Source organism: Salvelinus alpinus, chromosome 31, assembly GCF_045679555.1.
Source record: "Salvelinus alpinus chromosome 31, SLU_Salpinus.1, whole genome shotgun sequence".
Taxonomy (NCBI): domain Eukaryota; kingdom Metazoa; phylum Chordata; class Actinopteri; order Salmoniformes; family Salmonidae; genus Salvelinus; species Salvelinus alpinus.
The window spans coordinates 27,848,492-27,865,406 of NC_092116.1; the positions used below are offsets into that span (position 1 = coordinate 27,848,492).

The 16,915-nt window shown below is 42.7% G+C and overlaps 1 protein-coding gene across 1 annotated transcript in view; it reads right to left on the reverse strand.

The window, feature by feature from the left end:
• LOC139561109 (protein Shroom4-like) overlaps positions 1-15,030 on the reverse strand; it is a 135,975-nt gene extending 120,945 nt beyond the window's left edge. The window contains exon 1 of the mRNA XM_071377976.1: positions 14,733-15,030. Within this exon, the coding sequence (XP_071234077.1) occupies positions 14,733-14,855 (123 nt within the window). The 5' untranslated portion in view covers positions 14,856-15,030. The remainder of the gene's footprint in view (positions 1-14,732) is intronic.
• Positions 15,031-16,915: the final 1,885 nt, after the last annotated feature.

Genomic DNA, 16,915 nt, shown 5'->3' on the forward strand with positions numbered 1-16,915 from the left:
TAGATATTCCCTCCACATTCCCTCCATATTCACTAGATATTCCCTCCACATTCCCTCCATATTCCCTCCATATTCACTAGATATTCCCTCCACATTCCCTCCATATTCACTAGATATTCCCTCCACATTCCCTCCACATTCCCTCCACATTCCCTCCATATTCCCTAGATATTCCCTCCACATTCCCTCCATATTCACTAGATATTCCATCCACATTCCCTCCATATTCACTCGATATTCCATCCACATTCCCTCCATATTCCCTCCACATTCCCTCCACATTCCCTCCATATTCCCTAGATATTCCCTCCACATTCCCTCCATATTCACTAGATATTCCCTCCATATTCACTAGATATTCCCTCCACATTCCGTCCATATTCACTAGATATTCCCTCCACATTCCCTCCATATTCACTAGATATTCCCTCCACATTCCCTCCATATTCACTAGATATTCCCTCCACATTCCCTCCATATTCACTAGATATTCCCTCCACATTCCCTCCATATTCACTAGATATTCCCTCCATATTCCCTCCATATTCACTAGATATTCCCTCCCTATTCCCTCCATATTAACTAGATATTCCCTCCACATTCCCTCCATATTCACTAGATATTCCCTCCACATTCCCTCCATATTCACTAGATATTCCCTCCATATTCCCTCCATATTAACTAGATATTCCCTCCACATTCCCTCCATATTCACTAGATATTCCCTCCACATTCCCTCCATATTCCCTCCACATTCCCTCCATATTCCCTCCACATTCCCTCCATATTCCCTCCATATTCACTAGATATTCCCTCCACATTCCCTCCATATTCACTAGATATTCCCTCCATATTCCCTCCATATTCACTAGATATTCCCTCCACATTCCCTCCATATTCCCTCCATATTCACTAGATATTCCCTCCACATTCCCTCCATATTCACTAGATATTCCCTCCATATTCCCTCCATATTCACTAGATATTCCCTCCACATTCCCTCCATATTCACTAGATATTCCCTCCACATTCCCTCCATATTCCCTCCACATTCCCTCCACATTCCCTCCATATTCCCTAGATATTCCCTCCACATTCCCTCCATATTCACTAGATATTCCCTCCATATTCACTAGATATTCCCACCACATTCCCTCCATATTCACTAGATATTCCCACCACATTCCCTCCATATTCACTAGATATTCCCTCCACATTCCCTCCATATTCACTAGATATTCCCTCCACATTCCCTCCACATTCCCACCACATTCACTAGATATTCCCACCACATTCCCTCCATATTCACTAGATATTCCCACCACATTCCCTTCACATTCCCTCCATATTCACTAGATATTCCCTCCACATTCCCTCCATATTCACTAGATATTCCCACCACATTCCCTCCACATTCCCTCCATATTCACTAGATATTCCCACCACATTCCCTCCATATTCACTAGATATTCCCACCACATTCCCTCCACATTCCCTCCATATTCACTAGATATTCCCTCCACATTCCCTCCACATTCCCTCCACATTCACTAGATATTCCCTCCACATTCCCTCCATATTCACTAGATATTCCCTCCACATTCCCTCCACATTCACTAGATATTCCCTCCACATTCCCTCCATATTCACTAGATATTCCCTCCACATTCCCTCCATATTCACTAGATATTCCCTCCATATTCCCTCCATATTCACTAGATATTCCCTCCCTATTCCCTCCATATTAACTAGATATTCCCTCCACATTCCCTCCATATTCACTAGATATTCCCTCCACATTCCCTCCATATTCACTAGATATTCCCTCCATATTCCCTCCATATTAACTAGATATTCCCTCCACATTCCCTCCATATTCACTAGATATTCCCTCCACATTCCCTCCATATTCACTAGATATTCCCTCCATATTCACTAGATATTCCCTCCACATTCCCTCCATATTCCCTCCACATTCCCTCCATATTCCCTCCATATTCACTAGATATTCCCTCCACATTCCCTCCATATTCACTAGATATTCCCTCCATATTCCCATCCATATTCACTAGATATTCCCTCCACATTCCCTCCATATTCACTAGATATTCCCTCCACATTCCCTCCATATTCCCTCCATATTCACTAGATATTCCCTCCACATTCCCTCCATATTCACTAGATATTCCCTCCATATTCCCTCCATATTCACTAGATATTCCCTCCACATTCCCTCCATATTCACTAGATATTCCCTCCACATTCCCTCCATATTCCCTCCACATTCCCTCCACATTCCCTCCATATTCCCTCCATAGTCACTAGATATTCCCACCACATTCCCTCCATATTCACTAGATATTCCCTCCACATTCCCTCCACATTCCCTCCATATTCACTAGATATTCCCTCCACATTCCCTCCATATTCACTAGATATTCCCACCACATTCCCTCCATAGTCACTAGATATTCCCACCACATTCCCTACACATTCCCTCCATATTCACTAGACATTCCCTCCACATTCCCTCCATATTCACTAGATATTCCCACCACATTCCCTCCATATTCACTAGATATTCCCTCCACATTCCCTCCATATTCACTAGATATTCCCTCCACATTCCCTCCACATTCCCTCCATATTCACTAGATATTCCCTCCACATTCCCTCCATATTCCCTCCATATTCACTAGATATTCCCTCCACATTCCCTCCATATTCACTAGATATTCCCTCCACATTCCCTCCACATTCCCTCCATATTCCCTAGATATTCCCTCCACATTCCCTCCATATTCCCTCCATATTCACTAGATATTCCCTCCACATTCCCTCCATATTCACTAGATATTCCATCCACATTCCCTCCATATTCCCTCCACATTCCCTCCACATTCCCTCCATATTCCCTAGATATTCCCTCCACATTCCCTCCATATTCACTAGATATTCCCTCCATATTCACTAGATATTCCCTCCACATTCCGTCCATATTCACTAGATATTCCCTCCACATTCCCTCCATATTCACTAGATATTCCCTCCACATTCCCTCCATATTCACTAGATATTCCCTCCACATTCCCTCCATATTCACTAGATATTCCCTCCACATTCCCTCCATATTCACTAGATATTCCCTCCATATTCCCTCCATATTCACTAGATATTCCCTCCCTATTCCCTCCATATTAACTAGATATTCCCTCCACATTCCCTCCATATTCACTAGATATTCCCTCCACATTCCCTCCATATTCACTAGATATTCCCTCCATATTCCCTCCATATTAACTAGATATTCCCTCCACATTCCCTCCATATTCACTAGATATTCCCTCCACATTCCCTCCATATTCCCTCCACATTCCCTCCATATTCCCTCCATATTCACTAGATATTCCCTCCACATTCCCTCCATATTCACTAGATATTCCCTCCATATTCCCATCCATATTCACTAGATATTCCCTCCACATTCCCTCCATATTCACTAGATATTCCCTCCACATTCCCTCCATATTCCCTCCATATTCACTAGATATTCCCTCCACATTCCCTCCATATTCACTAGATATTCCCTCCATATTCACTAGATATTCCCTCCACATTCCCTCCATATTCCCTAGATATTCCCTCCACATTCCCTCCACATTCCCTCCACATTCCCTCCATATTCCCTAGATATTCCCTCCACATTCCCTCCATATTCACTAGATATTCCCTCCATATTCACTAGATATTCCCACCACATTCCCTCCATATTCACTAGATATTCCCACCACATTCCCTCCATATTCACTAGATATTCCCTCCACATTCCCTCCATATTCACTAGATATTCCCTCCACATTCCCTCCACATTCCCACCACATTCACTAGATATTCCCACCACAGTCCCTCCATATTCACTAGATATTCCCACCACATTCCCTTCACATTCCCTCCATATTCACTAGATATTCCCTCCACATTCCCTCCATATTCACTAGATATTCCCACCACATTCCCTCCACATTCCCTCCATATTCACTAGATATTCCCACCACATTCCCTCCATATTCACTAGATATTCCCACCACATTCCCTCCACATTCCCTCCATATTCACTAGATATTCCCTCCACATTCCCTCCACATTCCCTCCACATTCACTAGATATTCCCTCCACATTCCCTCCATATTCACTAGATATTCCCTCCACATTCCCTCCACATTCCCTCCATAGTCACTAGATATTCCCTCCACATTCCCTCCATATTAACTAGATATTCCCTCCACATTCCCTCCATATTCACTAGATATTCCCTCCACATTCCCTCCATATTCACTAGATATTCCCTCCATATTCACTAGATATTCCCTCCACATTCCCTCCATATTCCCTCCACATTCCCTCCATATTCCCTCCATATTCACTAGATATTCCCTCCACATTCCCTCCATATTCACTAGATATTCCCTCCATATTCCCATCCATATTCACTAGATATTCCCTCCACATTCCCTCCATATTCACTAGATATTCCCTCCACATTCCCTCCATATTCCCTCCATATTCACTAGATATTCCCTCCACATTCCCTCCATATTCACTAGATATTCCCTCCATATTCCCTCCATATTCACTAGATATTCCCTCCACATTCCCTCCATATTCACTAGATATTCCCTCCACATTCCCTCCATATTCCCTCCACATTCCCTCCACATTCCCTCCATATTCCCTCCATAGTCACTAGATATTCCCACCACATTCCCTCCATATTCACTAGATATTCCCTCCACATTCCCTCCACATTCCCTCCATATTCACTAGATATTCCCTCCACATTCCCTCCATATTCACTAGATATTCCCACCACATTCCCTCCATAGTCACTAGATATTCCCACCACATTCCCTACACATTCCCTCCATATTCACTAGACATTCCCTCCACATTCCCTCCATATTCACTAGATATTCCCACCACATTCCCTCCATATTCACTAGATATTCCCTCCACATTCCCTCCATATTCACTAGATATTCCCTCCACATTCCCTCCACATTCCCTCCATATTCACTAGATATTCCCTCCACATTCCCTCCATATTCCCTCCATATTCACTAGATATTCCCTCCACATTCCCTCCATATTCACTAGATATTCCCTCCACATTCCCTCCACATTCCCTCCATATTCCCTAGATATTCCCTCCACATTCCCTCCATATTCCCTCCATATTCACTAGATATTCCCTCCACATTCCCTCCATATTCACTCGATATTCCATCCACATTCCCTCCATATTCCCTCCACATTCCCTCCACATTCCCTCCATATTCCCTAGATATTCCCTCCACATTCCCTCCATATTCACTAGATATTCCCTCCATATTCACTAGATATTCCCTCCACATTCCGTCCATATTCACTAGATATTCCCTCCACATTCCCTCCATATTCACTAGATATTCCCTCCACATTCCCTCCATATTCACTAGATATTCCCTCCACATTCCCTCCATATTCACTAGATATTCCCTCCACATTCCCTCCATATTCACTAGATATTCCCTCCATATTCCCTCCATATTCACTAGATATTCCCTCCCTATTCCCTCCATATTCACTAGATATTCCCTCCACATTCCCTCCATATTCACTAGATATTCCCTCCACATTCCCTCCATATTCACTAGATATTCCCTCCATATTCTCTCCATATTAACTAGATATTCCCTCCACATTCCCTCCATATTCACTAGATATTCCCTCCACATTCCCTCCATATTCCCTCCACATTCCCTCCATATTCCCTCCATATTCACTAGATATTCCCTCCACATTCCCTCCATATTCACTGGATATTCCCTCCATATTCCCATCCATATTCACTAGATATTCCCTCCACATTCCCTCCATATTCACTAGATATTCCCTCCACATTCCCTCCATATTCCCTCCATATTCACTAGATATTCCCTCCACATTCCCTCCATATTCACTAGATATTCCCTCCATATTCCCTCCATATTCACTAGATATTCCCTCCACATTCCCTCCATATTCACTAGATATTCCCTCCACATTCCCTCCATATTCCCTCCACATTCCCTCCATATTCCCTAGATATTCCCTCCACATTCCCTCCATATTCACTAGATATTCCCTCCATATTCACTAGATATTCCCACCACATTCCCTCCATATTCACTAGATATTCCCACCACATTCCCTCCATATTCACTAGATATTCCCTCCACATTCCCTCCATATTCACTAGATATTCCCTCCACATTCCCTCCACATTCCCACCACATTCACTAGATATTCCCACCACATTCCCTCCATATTCACTAGATATTCCCACCACATTCCCTTCACATTCCCTCCATATTCACTAGATATTCCCTCCACATTCCCTCCATATTCACTAGATATTCCCACCACATTCCCTCCACATTCCCTCCATATTCACTAGATATTCCCACCACATTCCCTCCATATTCACTAGATATTCCCACCACATTCCCTCCACATTCCCTCCATATTCACTAGATATTCCCTCCACATTCCCTCCACATTCCCTCCACATTCACTAGATATTCCCTCCACATTCCCTCCATATTCACTAGATATTCCCTCCACATTCCCTCCACATTCCCTCCATAGTCACTAGATATTCCCTCCACATTCCCTCCATATTCACTAGATATTCCCTCCACATTCCCTCCACATTCCCTCCATATTCACTAGATATTCCCTCCACATTCCCTCCACATTCCCTCCACATTCACTAGATATTCCCTCCACATTCCCTCCATATTCACTAGATATTCCCTCCACATTCCCTCCACATTCCCTCCATAGTCACTAGATATTCCCTCCACATTCCCTCCATATTCACTAGATATTCCCTCCACATTCCCTCCACATTCCCTCCATATTCACTAGATATTCCCTCCACATTCCCTCCACATTCCCTCCATATTCACTAGATATTCCCACCACATTCCCTCCACATTCCCTCCATAGTCACTAGATATTCCCACCACATTCCCTCCACATTCCCTCCATATTCACTAGATATTCCCTCCACATTCCCTCCACATTCCCTCCATATTCCCATAGATATTCCCACCACATTCCCTCCATATTCACTAGATATTCCCACCACATTCCCTCCACATTCCCTCCATATTCACTAGATATTCCCTCCACATTCCCTCCACATTCCCTCCATATTCACTAGATATTCCCTCCACATTCCCTCCACATTCCAGCCATATTCACTAGATATTCCCTCCACATTCCCTCCATATTCACTAGATATTCCCTCCACATTCCCTCCACATTCCCTCCATATTCACTAGATATTCCCTCCACATTCCCTCCATATTCACTAGATATTCCCACCACATTCCCTCCACATTCCCTCCATAGTCACTAGATATTCCCACCACATTCCCTCCACATTCCCTCCATATTCACTAGATATTCCCACCACATTCCCTCCATATTCACTAGATATTCCCTCCACATTCCCTCCATATTCACTAGATATTCCCTCCACATTCCCTCCACATTCCCTCCATATTCACTAGATATTCCCTCCACATTCCCTCCATATTCCCTCCATATTCACTAGATATTCCCTCCACATTCCCTCCATATTCACTCGATATTCCCTCCACATTCCCTCCATATTCCCTCCACATTCCCTCCACATTCCCTCCATATTCCCTAGATATTCCCTCCACATTCCCTCCATATTCCCTCCATATTCACTAGATATTCCCTCCACATTCCCTCCATATTCACTAGATATTCCATCCACATTCCCTCCATATTCCCTCCACATTCCCTCCACATTCCCTCCATATTCCCTAGATATTCCCTCCACATTCCCTCCATATTCACTAGATATTCCCTCCATATTCACTAGATATTCCCTCCACATTCCGTCCATATTCACTAGATATTCCCTCCACATTCCCTCCATATTCACTAGATATTCCCTCCACATTCCCTCCATATTCACTAGATATTCCCTCCACATTCCCTCCATATTCACTAGATATTCCCTCCACATTCCCTCCATATTCACTAGATATTCCCTCCATATTCACTAGATATTCCCTCCCTATTCCCTCCATATTAACTAGATATTCCCTCCACATTCCCTCCATATTCACTAGATATTCCCTCCACATTCCCTCCATATTCACTAGATATTCCCTCCATATTCCCTCCATATTCACTAGATATTCCCTCCACATTCCCTCCATATTCACTAGATATTCCCTCCACATTCCCTCCATATTCACTAGATATTCCCTCCATATTCACTAGATATTCCCTCCACATTCCCTCCATATTCCCTCCACATTCCCTCCATATTCCCTCCATATTCACTAGATATTCCCTCCACATTCCCTCCATATTCACTAGATATTCCCTCCATATTCCCATCCATATTCACTAGATATTCCCTCCACATTCCCTCCATATTCACTAGATATTCCCTCCACATTCCCTCCATATTCCCTCCATATTCACTAGATATTCCCTCCACATTCCCTCCATATTCACTAGATATTCCCTCCATATTCCCTCCATATTCACTAGATATTCCCTCCACATTCCCTCCATATTCACTAGATATTCCCTCCACATTCCCTCCACATTCCCTCCACATTCCCTCCATATTCCCTCCATAGTCACTAGATATTCCCACCAAATTCCCTCCATATTCACTAGATATTCCCTCCACATTCCCTCCACATTCCCTCCATATTCACTAGATATTCCCACCACATTCCCTCCATAGTCACTAGATATTCCCTCCACATTCCCTCCATATTCACTAGATATTCCCTCCACATTCCCTCCACATTCCCTCCATATTCACTAGATATTCCCTCCACATTCCCTCCATATTCCCTCCATATTCACTAGATATTCCCTCCACATTCCCTCCATATTCACTAGATATTCCCTCCACATTCCCTCCATAGTCACTAGATATTCCCTCCACATTCCCTCCACATTCCCTCCATATTCACTAGATATTCCCTCCACATTCCCTCCACATTCCCTCCATATTCACTAGATATTCCCTCCACATTCCCTCCACATTCCCTCCATATTCACTAGATATTCCCACCACATTCCCTCCACATTCCCTCCATAGTCACTAGATATTCCCACCACATTCCCTCCACATTCACTAGATATTCCCTCCACATTCCCTCCACATTCCCTCCATATTCCCATAGATATTCCCACCACATTCCCTCCATATTCACTAGATATTCCCACCACATTCCCTCCACATTCCCTCCATATTCACTAGATATTCCCTCCACATTCCCTCCATATTCACTAGATATTCCCTCCACATTCCCTCCACATTCCCTCCATATTCACTAGATATTCCCTCCACATTCCCTCCATATTCACTAGATATTCCCTCCACATTCCCTCCACATTCCCTCCATATTCACTAGATATTCCCTCCACATTCCCTCCATATTCACTAGATATTCCCACCACATTCCCTCCATATTCCCTCCATAGTCACTAGATATTCCCACCACATTCCCTACACATTCCCTCCATATTCACTAGACATTCCCTCCACATTCCCTCCATATTCACTAGATATTCCCACCACATTCCCTCCATATTCACTAGATATTCCCTCCACATTCCCTCCATATTCACTAGATATTCCCTCCACATTCCCTCCACATTCCCTCCATATTCACTAGATATTCCCTCCACATTCCCTCCATATTCACTAGATATTCCCTCCACATTCCCTCCACATTCCCTCCATATTCACTAGATATTCCCTCCACATTCCCTCCATATTCCCTCCATATTCACTAGATATTCCCTCCACATTCCCTCCATATTCACTAGATATTCCCTCCACATTCCCTCCATATTCCCTCCACATTCCCTCCACATTCCCTCCACATTCCCTAGATATTCCCTCCACATTCCCTCCATATTCCCTCCATATTCACTAGATATTCCCTCCACATTCCCTCCATATTCACTAGATATTCCATCCACATTCCCTCCATATTCCCTCCACATTCCCTCCACATTCCCTCCATATTCCCTAGATATTCCCTCCACATTCCCTCCATATTCACTAGATATTCCCTCCATATTCACTAGATATTCCCTCCACATTCCGTCCATATTCACTAGATATTCCCTCCACATTCCCTCCATATTCACTAGATATTCCCTCCACATTCCCTCCATATTCACTAGATATTCCCTCCACATTCCCTCCATATTCACTAGATATTCCCTCCACATTCCCTCCATATTCACTAGATATTCCCTCCATATTCCCTCCATATTCACTAGATATTCCCTCCCTATTCCCTCCATATTAACTAGATATTCCCTCCACATTCCCTCCATATTCACTAGATATTCCCTCCACATTCCCTCCATATTCACTAGATATTCCCTCCATATTCACTAGATATTCCCTCCACATTCCCTCCATATTCCCTCCACATTCCCTCCATATTCCCTCCATATTCACTAGATATTCCCTCCACATTCCCTCCATATTCACTAGATATTCCCTCCATATTCCCATCCATATTCACTAGATATTCCCTCCACATTCCCTCCATATTCACTAGATATTCCCTCCACATTCCCTCCATATTCCCTCCATATTCACTAGATATTCCCTCCACATTCCCTCCATATTCACTAGATATTCCCTCCATATTCCCTCCATATTCACTAGATATTCCCTCCACATTCCCTCCATATTCACTAGATATTCCCTCCACATTCCCTCCATATTCCCTCCACATTCCCTCCACATTCCCTCCATATTCCCTCCATAGTCACTAGATATTCCCACCACATTCCCTCCATATTCACTAGATATTCCCTCCACATTCCCTCCACATTCCCTCCATATTCACTAGATATTCCCTCCACATTCCCTCCATATTCACTAGATATTCCCACCACATTCCCTCCATAGTCACTAGATATTCCCACCACATTCCCTACACATTCCCTCCATATTCACTAGACATTCCCTCCACATTCCCTCCATATTCACTAGATATTCCCACCACATTCCCTCCATATTCACTAGATATTCCCTCCACATTCCCTCCATATTCACTAGATATTCCCTCCACATTCCCTCCATATTCACTAGATATTCCCTCCACATTCCCTCCATATTCCCTCCATATTCACTAGATATTCCCTCCACATTCCCTCCATATTCACTAGATATTCCCTCCACATTCCCTCCATATTCCCTCCACATTCCCTCCATATTCCCTAGATATTCCCTCCACATTCCCTCCATATTCCCTCCATATTCACTAGATATTCCCTCCACATTCCCTCCATATTCACTAGATATTCCATCCACATTCCCTCCATATTCCCTCCACATTCCCTCCACATTCCCTCCATATTCCTAGATATTCCCTCCACATTCCCTCCATATTCACTAGATATTCCCTCCATATTCACTAGATATTCCCTCCACATTCCGTCCATATTCACTAGATATTCCCTCCACATTCCCTCCATATTCACTAGATATTCCCTCCACATTCCCTCCATATTCACTAGATATTCCCTCCACATTCCCTCCATATTCACTAGATATTCCCTCCACATTCCCTCCATATTCACTAGATATTCCCTCCATATTCCCTCCATATTCACTAGATATTCCCTCCCTATTCCCTCCATATTAACTAGATATTCCCTCCACATTCCCTCCATATTCACTAGATATTCCCTCCACATTCCCTCCATATTCACTAGATATTCCCTCCATATTCCCTCCATATTAACTAGATATTCCCTCCACATTCCCTCCATATTCACTAGATATTCCCTCCACATTCCCTCCATATTCACTAGATATTCCCTCCATATTCACTAGATATTCCCTCCACATTCCCTCCATATTCCCTCCACATTCCCTCCATATTCCCTCCATATTCACTAGATATTCCCTCCACATTCCCTCCATATTCACTAGATATTCCCTCCATATTCCCATCCATATTCACTAGATATTCCCTCCACATTCCCTCCATATTCACTAGATATTCCCTCCACATTCCCTCCATATTCCCTCCATATTCACTAGATATTCCCTCCACATTCCCTCCATATTCACTAGATATTCCCTCCATATTCCCTCCATATTCACTAGATATTCCCTCCACATTCCCTCCATATTCACTAGATATTCCCTCCACATTCCCTCCATATTCCCTCCACATTCCCTCCACATTCCCTCCATATTCCCTAGATATTCCCTCCACATTCCCTCCATATTCACTAGATATTCCCTCCATATTCACTAGATATTCCCTCCACATTCCCTCCATATTCACTAGATATTCCCTCCACATTCCCTCCATATTCACTAGATATTCCCTCCACATTCCCTCCATATTCACTAGATATTCCCTCCACATTCCCTCCATATTCACTAGATATTCCCTCCACATTTCCTCCGTATTCCAAACAAGCTACAATGCCATACAACACTCCTTCCGTGGCCTCCAACTGCTCTTAAACGCTAGTAAAACAAAATGCATGCTTTTCAACCGTTCGCTGCCCGCACCCGCCCGCCCGACTAGCATCACTACTCTGGACGGTTCTGACCTAGAATACGTGGACAACTACTAATACCTAGGTGTCTGGCTAGACTGTAAACTCTTCTTCCAGACTCATATCAAACATCTCCAATCCAAAATCAAATCTAGAATCGGCTTTCTATTTCGCAACAAAGCTTCCTTCAGTCACGCCGCCAAACTTACCCTAGTAAAACTGACTATCCTACCGATCCTCGACTTCGGCAATGTCATTTACAAAATAGCTTCCAATACTCTACTCGTTTTGTTACCAACACGCCTTATACCACCCACCACTGCGACCTGTATGCTCTAGTCAGCTGGCCCTCGCTACATATTCGTTGCCAGACCCACTGGCTCCAGGCCATCTATAAGTCTACGCTAGGTAAAGCTCCGCCTTATCTCAGCTCACTGGTCACGATAACAACACCCACCCGTAGCACGCACTCCGGCAGGTATATCTCACTGGTCATCCCCAAAGCCAACACCTACTTTGGTGCCAGTGACTGGAACGAATTGCAAAAATCGCTGAAGCTGGAGACTCACTAACTTTAAACATCAGCTATCTGAGCAGCTAACCAATCGCTGCAGCTGTACATAGTCCATCTGTAAATAGCCCACCCAATCTACCTACCTCATCCCCATATTGTTTTTATTTTATTTTCTGCTCTTTTGCACACCAGTATTTCTACTTACACACCATCATCTGCTCATCATCATCTGCTCATCTATCACTCCAGTGTTAATCTGCTAAATTGTAATTACTTCGCTACTATGGCCTATTTATTGCCTTACCTCCTCATGCCATTTGCACATGCTGTTTATAGACTTTCTTTTTTATCTATTGTGTTATTGACTGTACGCTTGTGTATTCCAAGTGTAACTCTGTGTTGTTGTTTCTGTCGCACTGCTTTGCTTTATCTTGGCCAGGTCGCAGTTGTAAATGACAACTTGTTCTCAACTAGCTTACCTGGTTAAATAAAGGTGAAATAAAAATGTATATATATATATATATATATTCCCTCCACATTCCATATACATTCCCTAGATATTCCCTAGATATTCTCTCCACATTCCTCCACATTCCATCCACATTCCTCCACATTCCCTAGATATTCCTCCACATTCCCTAGATATTCTCTCCACATTCCATCCACATTCCTTCACATCCCCTCCACATTCCCTAGATATTCCTCCACATTCCCTAGATATTCTCTCCACATTCCTCCACATTCCCTAGATATTCCTCCACATTCCCTAGATATTCTCTCCACATTCCCTCCACATCCCCTCCACATTCCCTAGATATTCTCTCCACATCCCCTCCACATTCCTCCACATCCCCTCCACATTCCCTAGATATTCTCTCCACATTCCTCCACATCCCCTCCACATTCCCTAGATATTCTCTCCACATTCCTCCACATTCCCTAGATATTCTCTCCACATTCCTCCACATTCCCTCCACATTCCCTAGATATTCTCTCCACATTCCCTCCACATTCCCTAGATATTCCCTTCACATTCCCTAGATATTCCCTTAATATTCCCTAGATATTCCCTCCACATTCCCTAGATATTCCCTCCACATTCCCTAGATATTCCCTCCACAGGGCCTTAGACCCCTGCGCTACTAGTTGTTCGTTTTTAATATTATCTAAAAAGGGGTATCCAAAATATTTACAGGTAGGAGCATATCAGCATATTATTTTATGCCCCCGACATTTTATCTCTAAAGATTCTAAACATCTGTAGATACATTTACTGGTGAGGCGCTACGACATAGGTGACTATATAGTTTTCCTGGATGGTCAACATGGGTAGCGCTAACGAAAGGCAAAGGGGTTGCAACAAAGTATCCAGACATACAGTTCTACACAGACTGGGCATGTAGATAGTAGTTACTATGTAACTATGTAACAGACCCGAACCACATAAATGTATCCTGACATAATGCACATTGCATTGGCTATAGGCCTACATAAAATGTTGCAAAGCTGTCAGCCTTTAACAGTAACAAATCAAATAAACGTTACGCGTTGGTGACTTTCTGAAATCCAAATCACGACTCACTTTAGTGATGATGAGCGGTTCTCCGTGTTCGAGACCTCCTTTCAGCGTGAACCCCCAGGGCGAGCCCCCCTTCAGCTGGACTTGGATATGGTTAAACGAAACGAGCTGCTCAACCGTCTCCATTCTTAGATCTCTTTTACCGTTATTATCCTCGCCGTAATCGACCACGAGGAGTCACTTTTCTACCGGTGCCGTTTTAGAACTCTGAGTCTCCATCACGGGTCTACCATCACTAGCCTGCCACCGGAACGGACAGAGGAATGAGTGTGAGAGAGGTGGGGGAGGGCTCAACAAAAAGTTTGGCCAGTGTTCCAAAACTTCTCTGACGCGTAGGAAGAAGTTATTTCCAAGTCCCAATATTCGAAAGCGAGTTTGATTGACATCTTTCGCAGCCAGTCACGGTAGAGATTGAGCTGTGATTGTCCAATGAGAGTGCCCAGAGGGATGGACGTGTCAAGCGTCAACCGCTGTGTTGTATCGCCTTGTCTGTCTGGAAAGAGACAACTTTAGAGAAATAATTGTATCCGCTATGTAGTGTTATACGTTCCAAATGGTACCCTTTCCCATATGTAGTGAACTATGTTTGACCAGGACCCATAGGGTAGTGCATTATATAGGGCATAGTGAGTCGTTTGAGACGTAATTCCTGTGAATATCCCCTTGTTCATTTGTAACCTGAAACCGCTACTTTAGTAGCGGTGTTGTGACGCTGTAAAGTTGTTATTAGGCCACGAGCGTACACACATAGAATGTTTTTTGTTGTTGTACATGTTTGAGACATAGGGGTCGCCTAGGCCTAGTTCGCCTACAGTAAAACAACATCAATATGTTTTCTATCCACTGTAATCATAGATTAAAGATTTTTTTTGAAAGAAATGCTTACATTTCTAAGCCTTAAATTAAACAATTATTCAACTGTGAGCACGTTGATGAGAGCAAATGATATCTTACCTGTATATAACCATATATAAACATTAGTCTGTAACTGAGAAAAGAAAGAAACCTTAGTTTGAAATGCATTGTCTTCAGATAGGTCTCTTGTTATTTGTGTTCAGTTTTTCCACATTCTTCTCCCCTGTAATTCACTTTAGATAATGACCGTTATGGAATGTTTAAAACTGGCCCAACCTCTAATTTATAAATACTGTGTGTGTTTGTTTCTAAAATGACTTGCAACTAAAGTCTACAGCCATAATAATAATACTTAATAATAAATTGGATTTCTTCACATTTAATGTGTTTCATTAATGTATTTAATTTAGATTTCTTGTCTGTAATGTCTGTAATATAAAAGTAGAAGAAAATGTATATTTCTTTTAATGAAAAAAAAAAAAAAAAAACTAAAATCGTTGCATAAGTATTTATTTAGTTATTTATTTAGAGTACAATTTTGCAAATTTAGCAGTTTACTTTATTTTTTGAATGACTTACCCTTCCTCTGTCCCCATTCATACAACATCTGTAAGGTCCATCAGTCAAGTATTACATTTCAAACACAGATTAAATTACAAAGACCAGGGAGCTTTTGGAAAGCCTAATTTTTTATTTAACCTTTATTTAACTAGGCAAGTCAGTTAAGAACACATTCTTATTTACAATGACAGCCTGCCTTCAGGGGCAGAACGACAGATTGTCAGCTCGGGGATTTGATCCAGCAACCTTTCGGTTACTAGCCCAACGCTTTAACCACTAGGATACCTGCCACCCCACAAAATTAAAGAAGTGCAGTGATTGGTAGATGTGTAACAATAACAAATCAGACATTGAATATCTCTTTAAGAATGGTCAAGCTAATAATGAATCTGTGGACGATGTATTAAACCCCCCAGACACATCAAAGACACAGTCATCGTTATGAACTGAGCTGCAGGACAGGAAGGAAACTGCTCAGGGATTTTACCATGAGGCCATTGGTGATTGGCTTTGAATGTTCAATGGCTTTGATGTGAGAAAACTGAGGATGGATCAACAACATTGTAGTGACTCCACAATAACGACTTAAATGACACAGTGAAAAGAAGAATACAAACATACAGAATAAAAAAATATTCCAAAACATGTATCCTGTATGCAATAAGCCACTAAAGTAATAATGCAACAAAAACACAGCAAAGGAATACACTTTTTAGCCTAAATGCAGCGCCTTATGTTTGGGGCAAATCCAACACAACATATCACTGAGT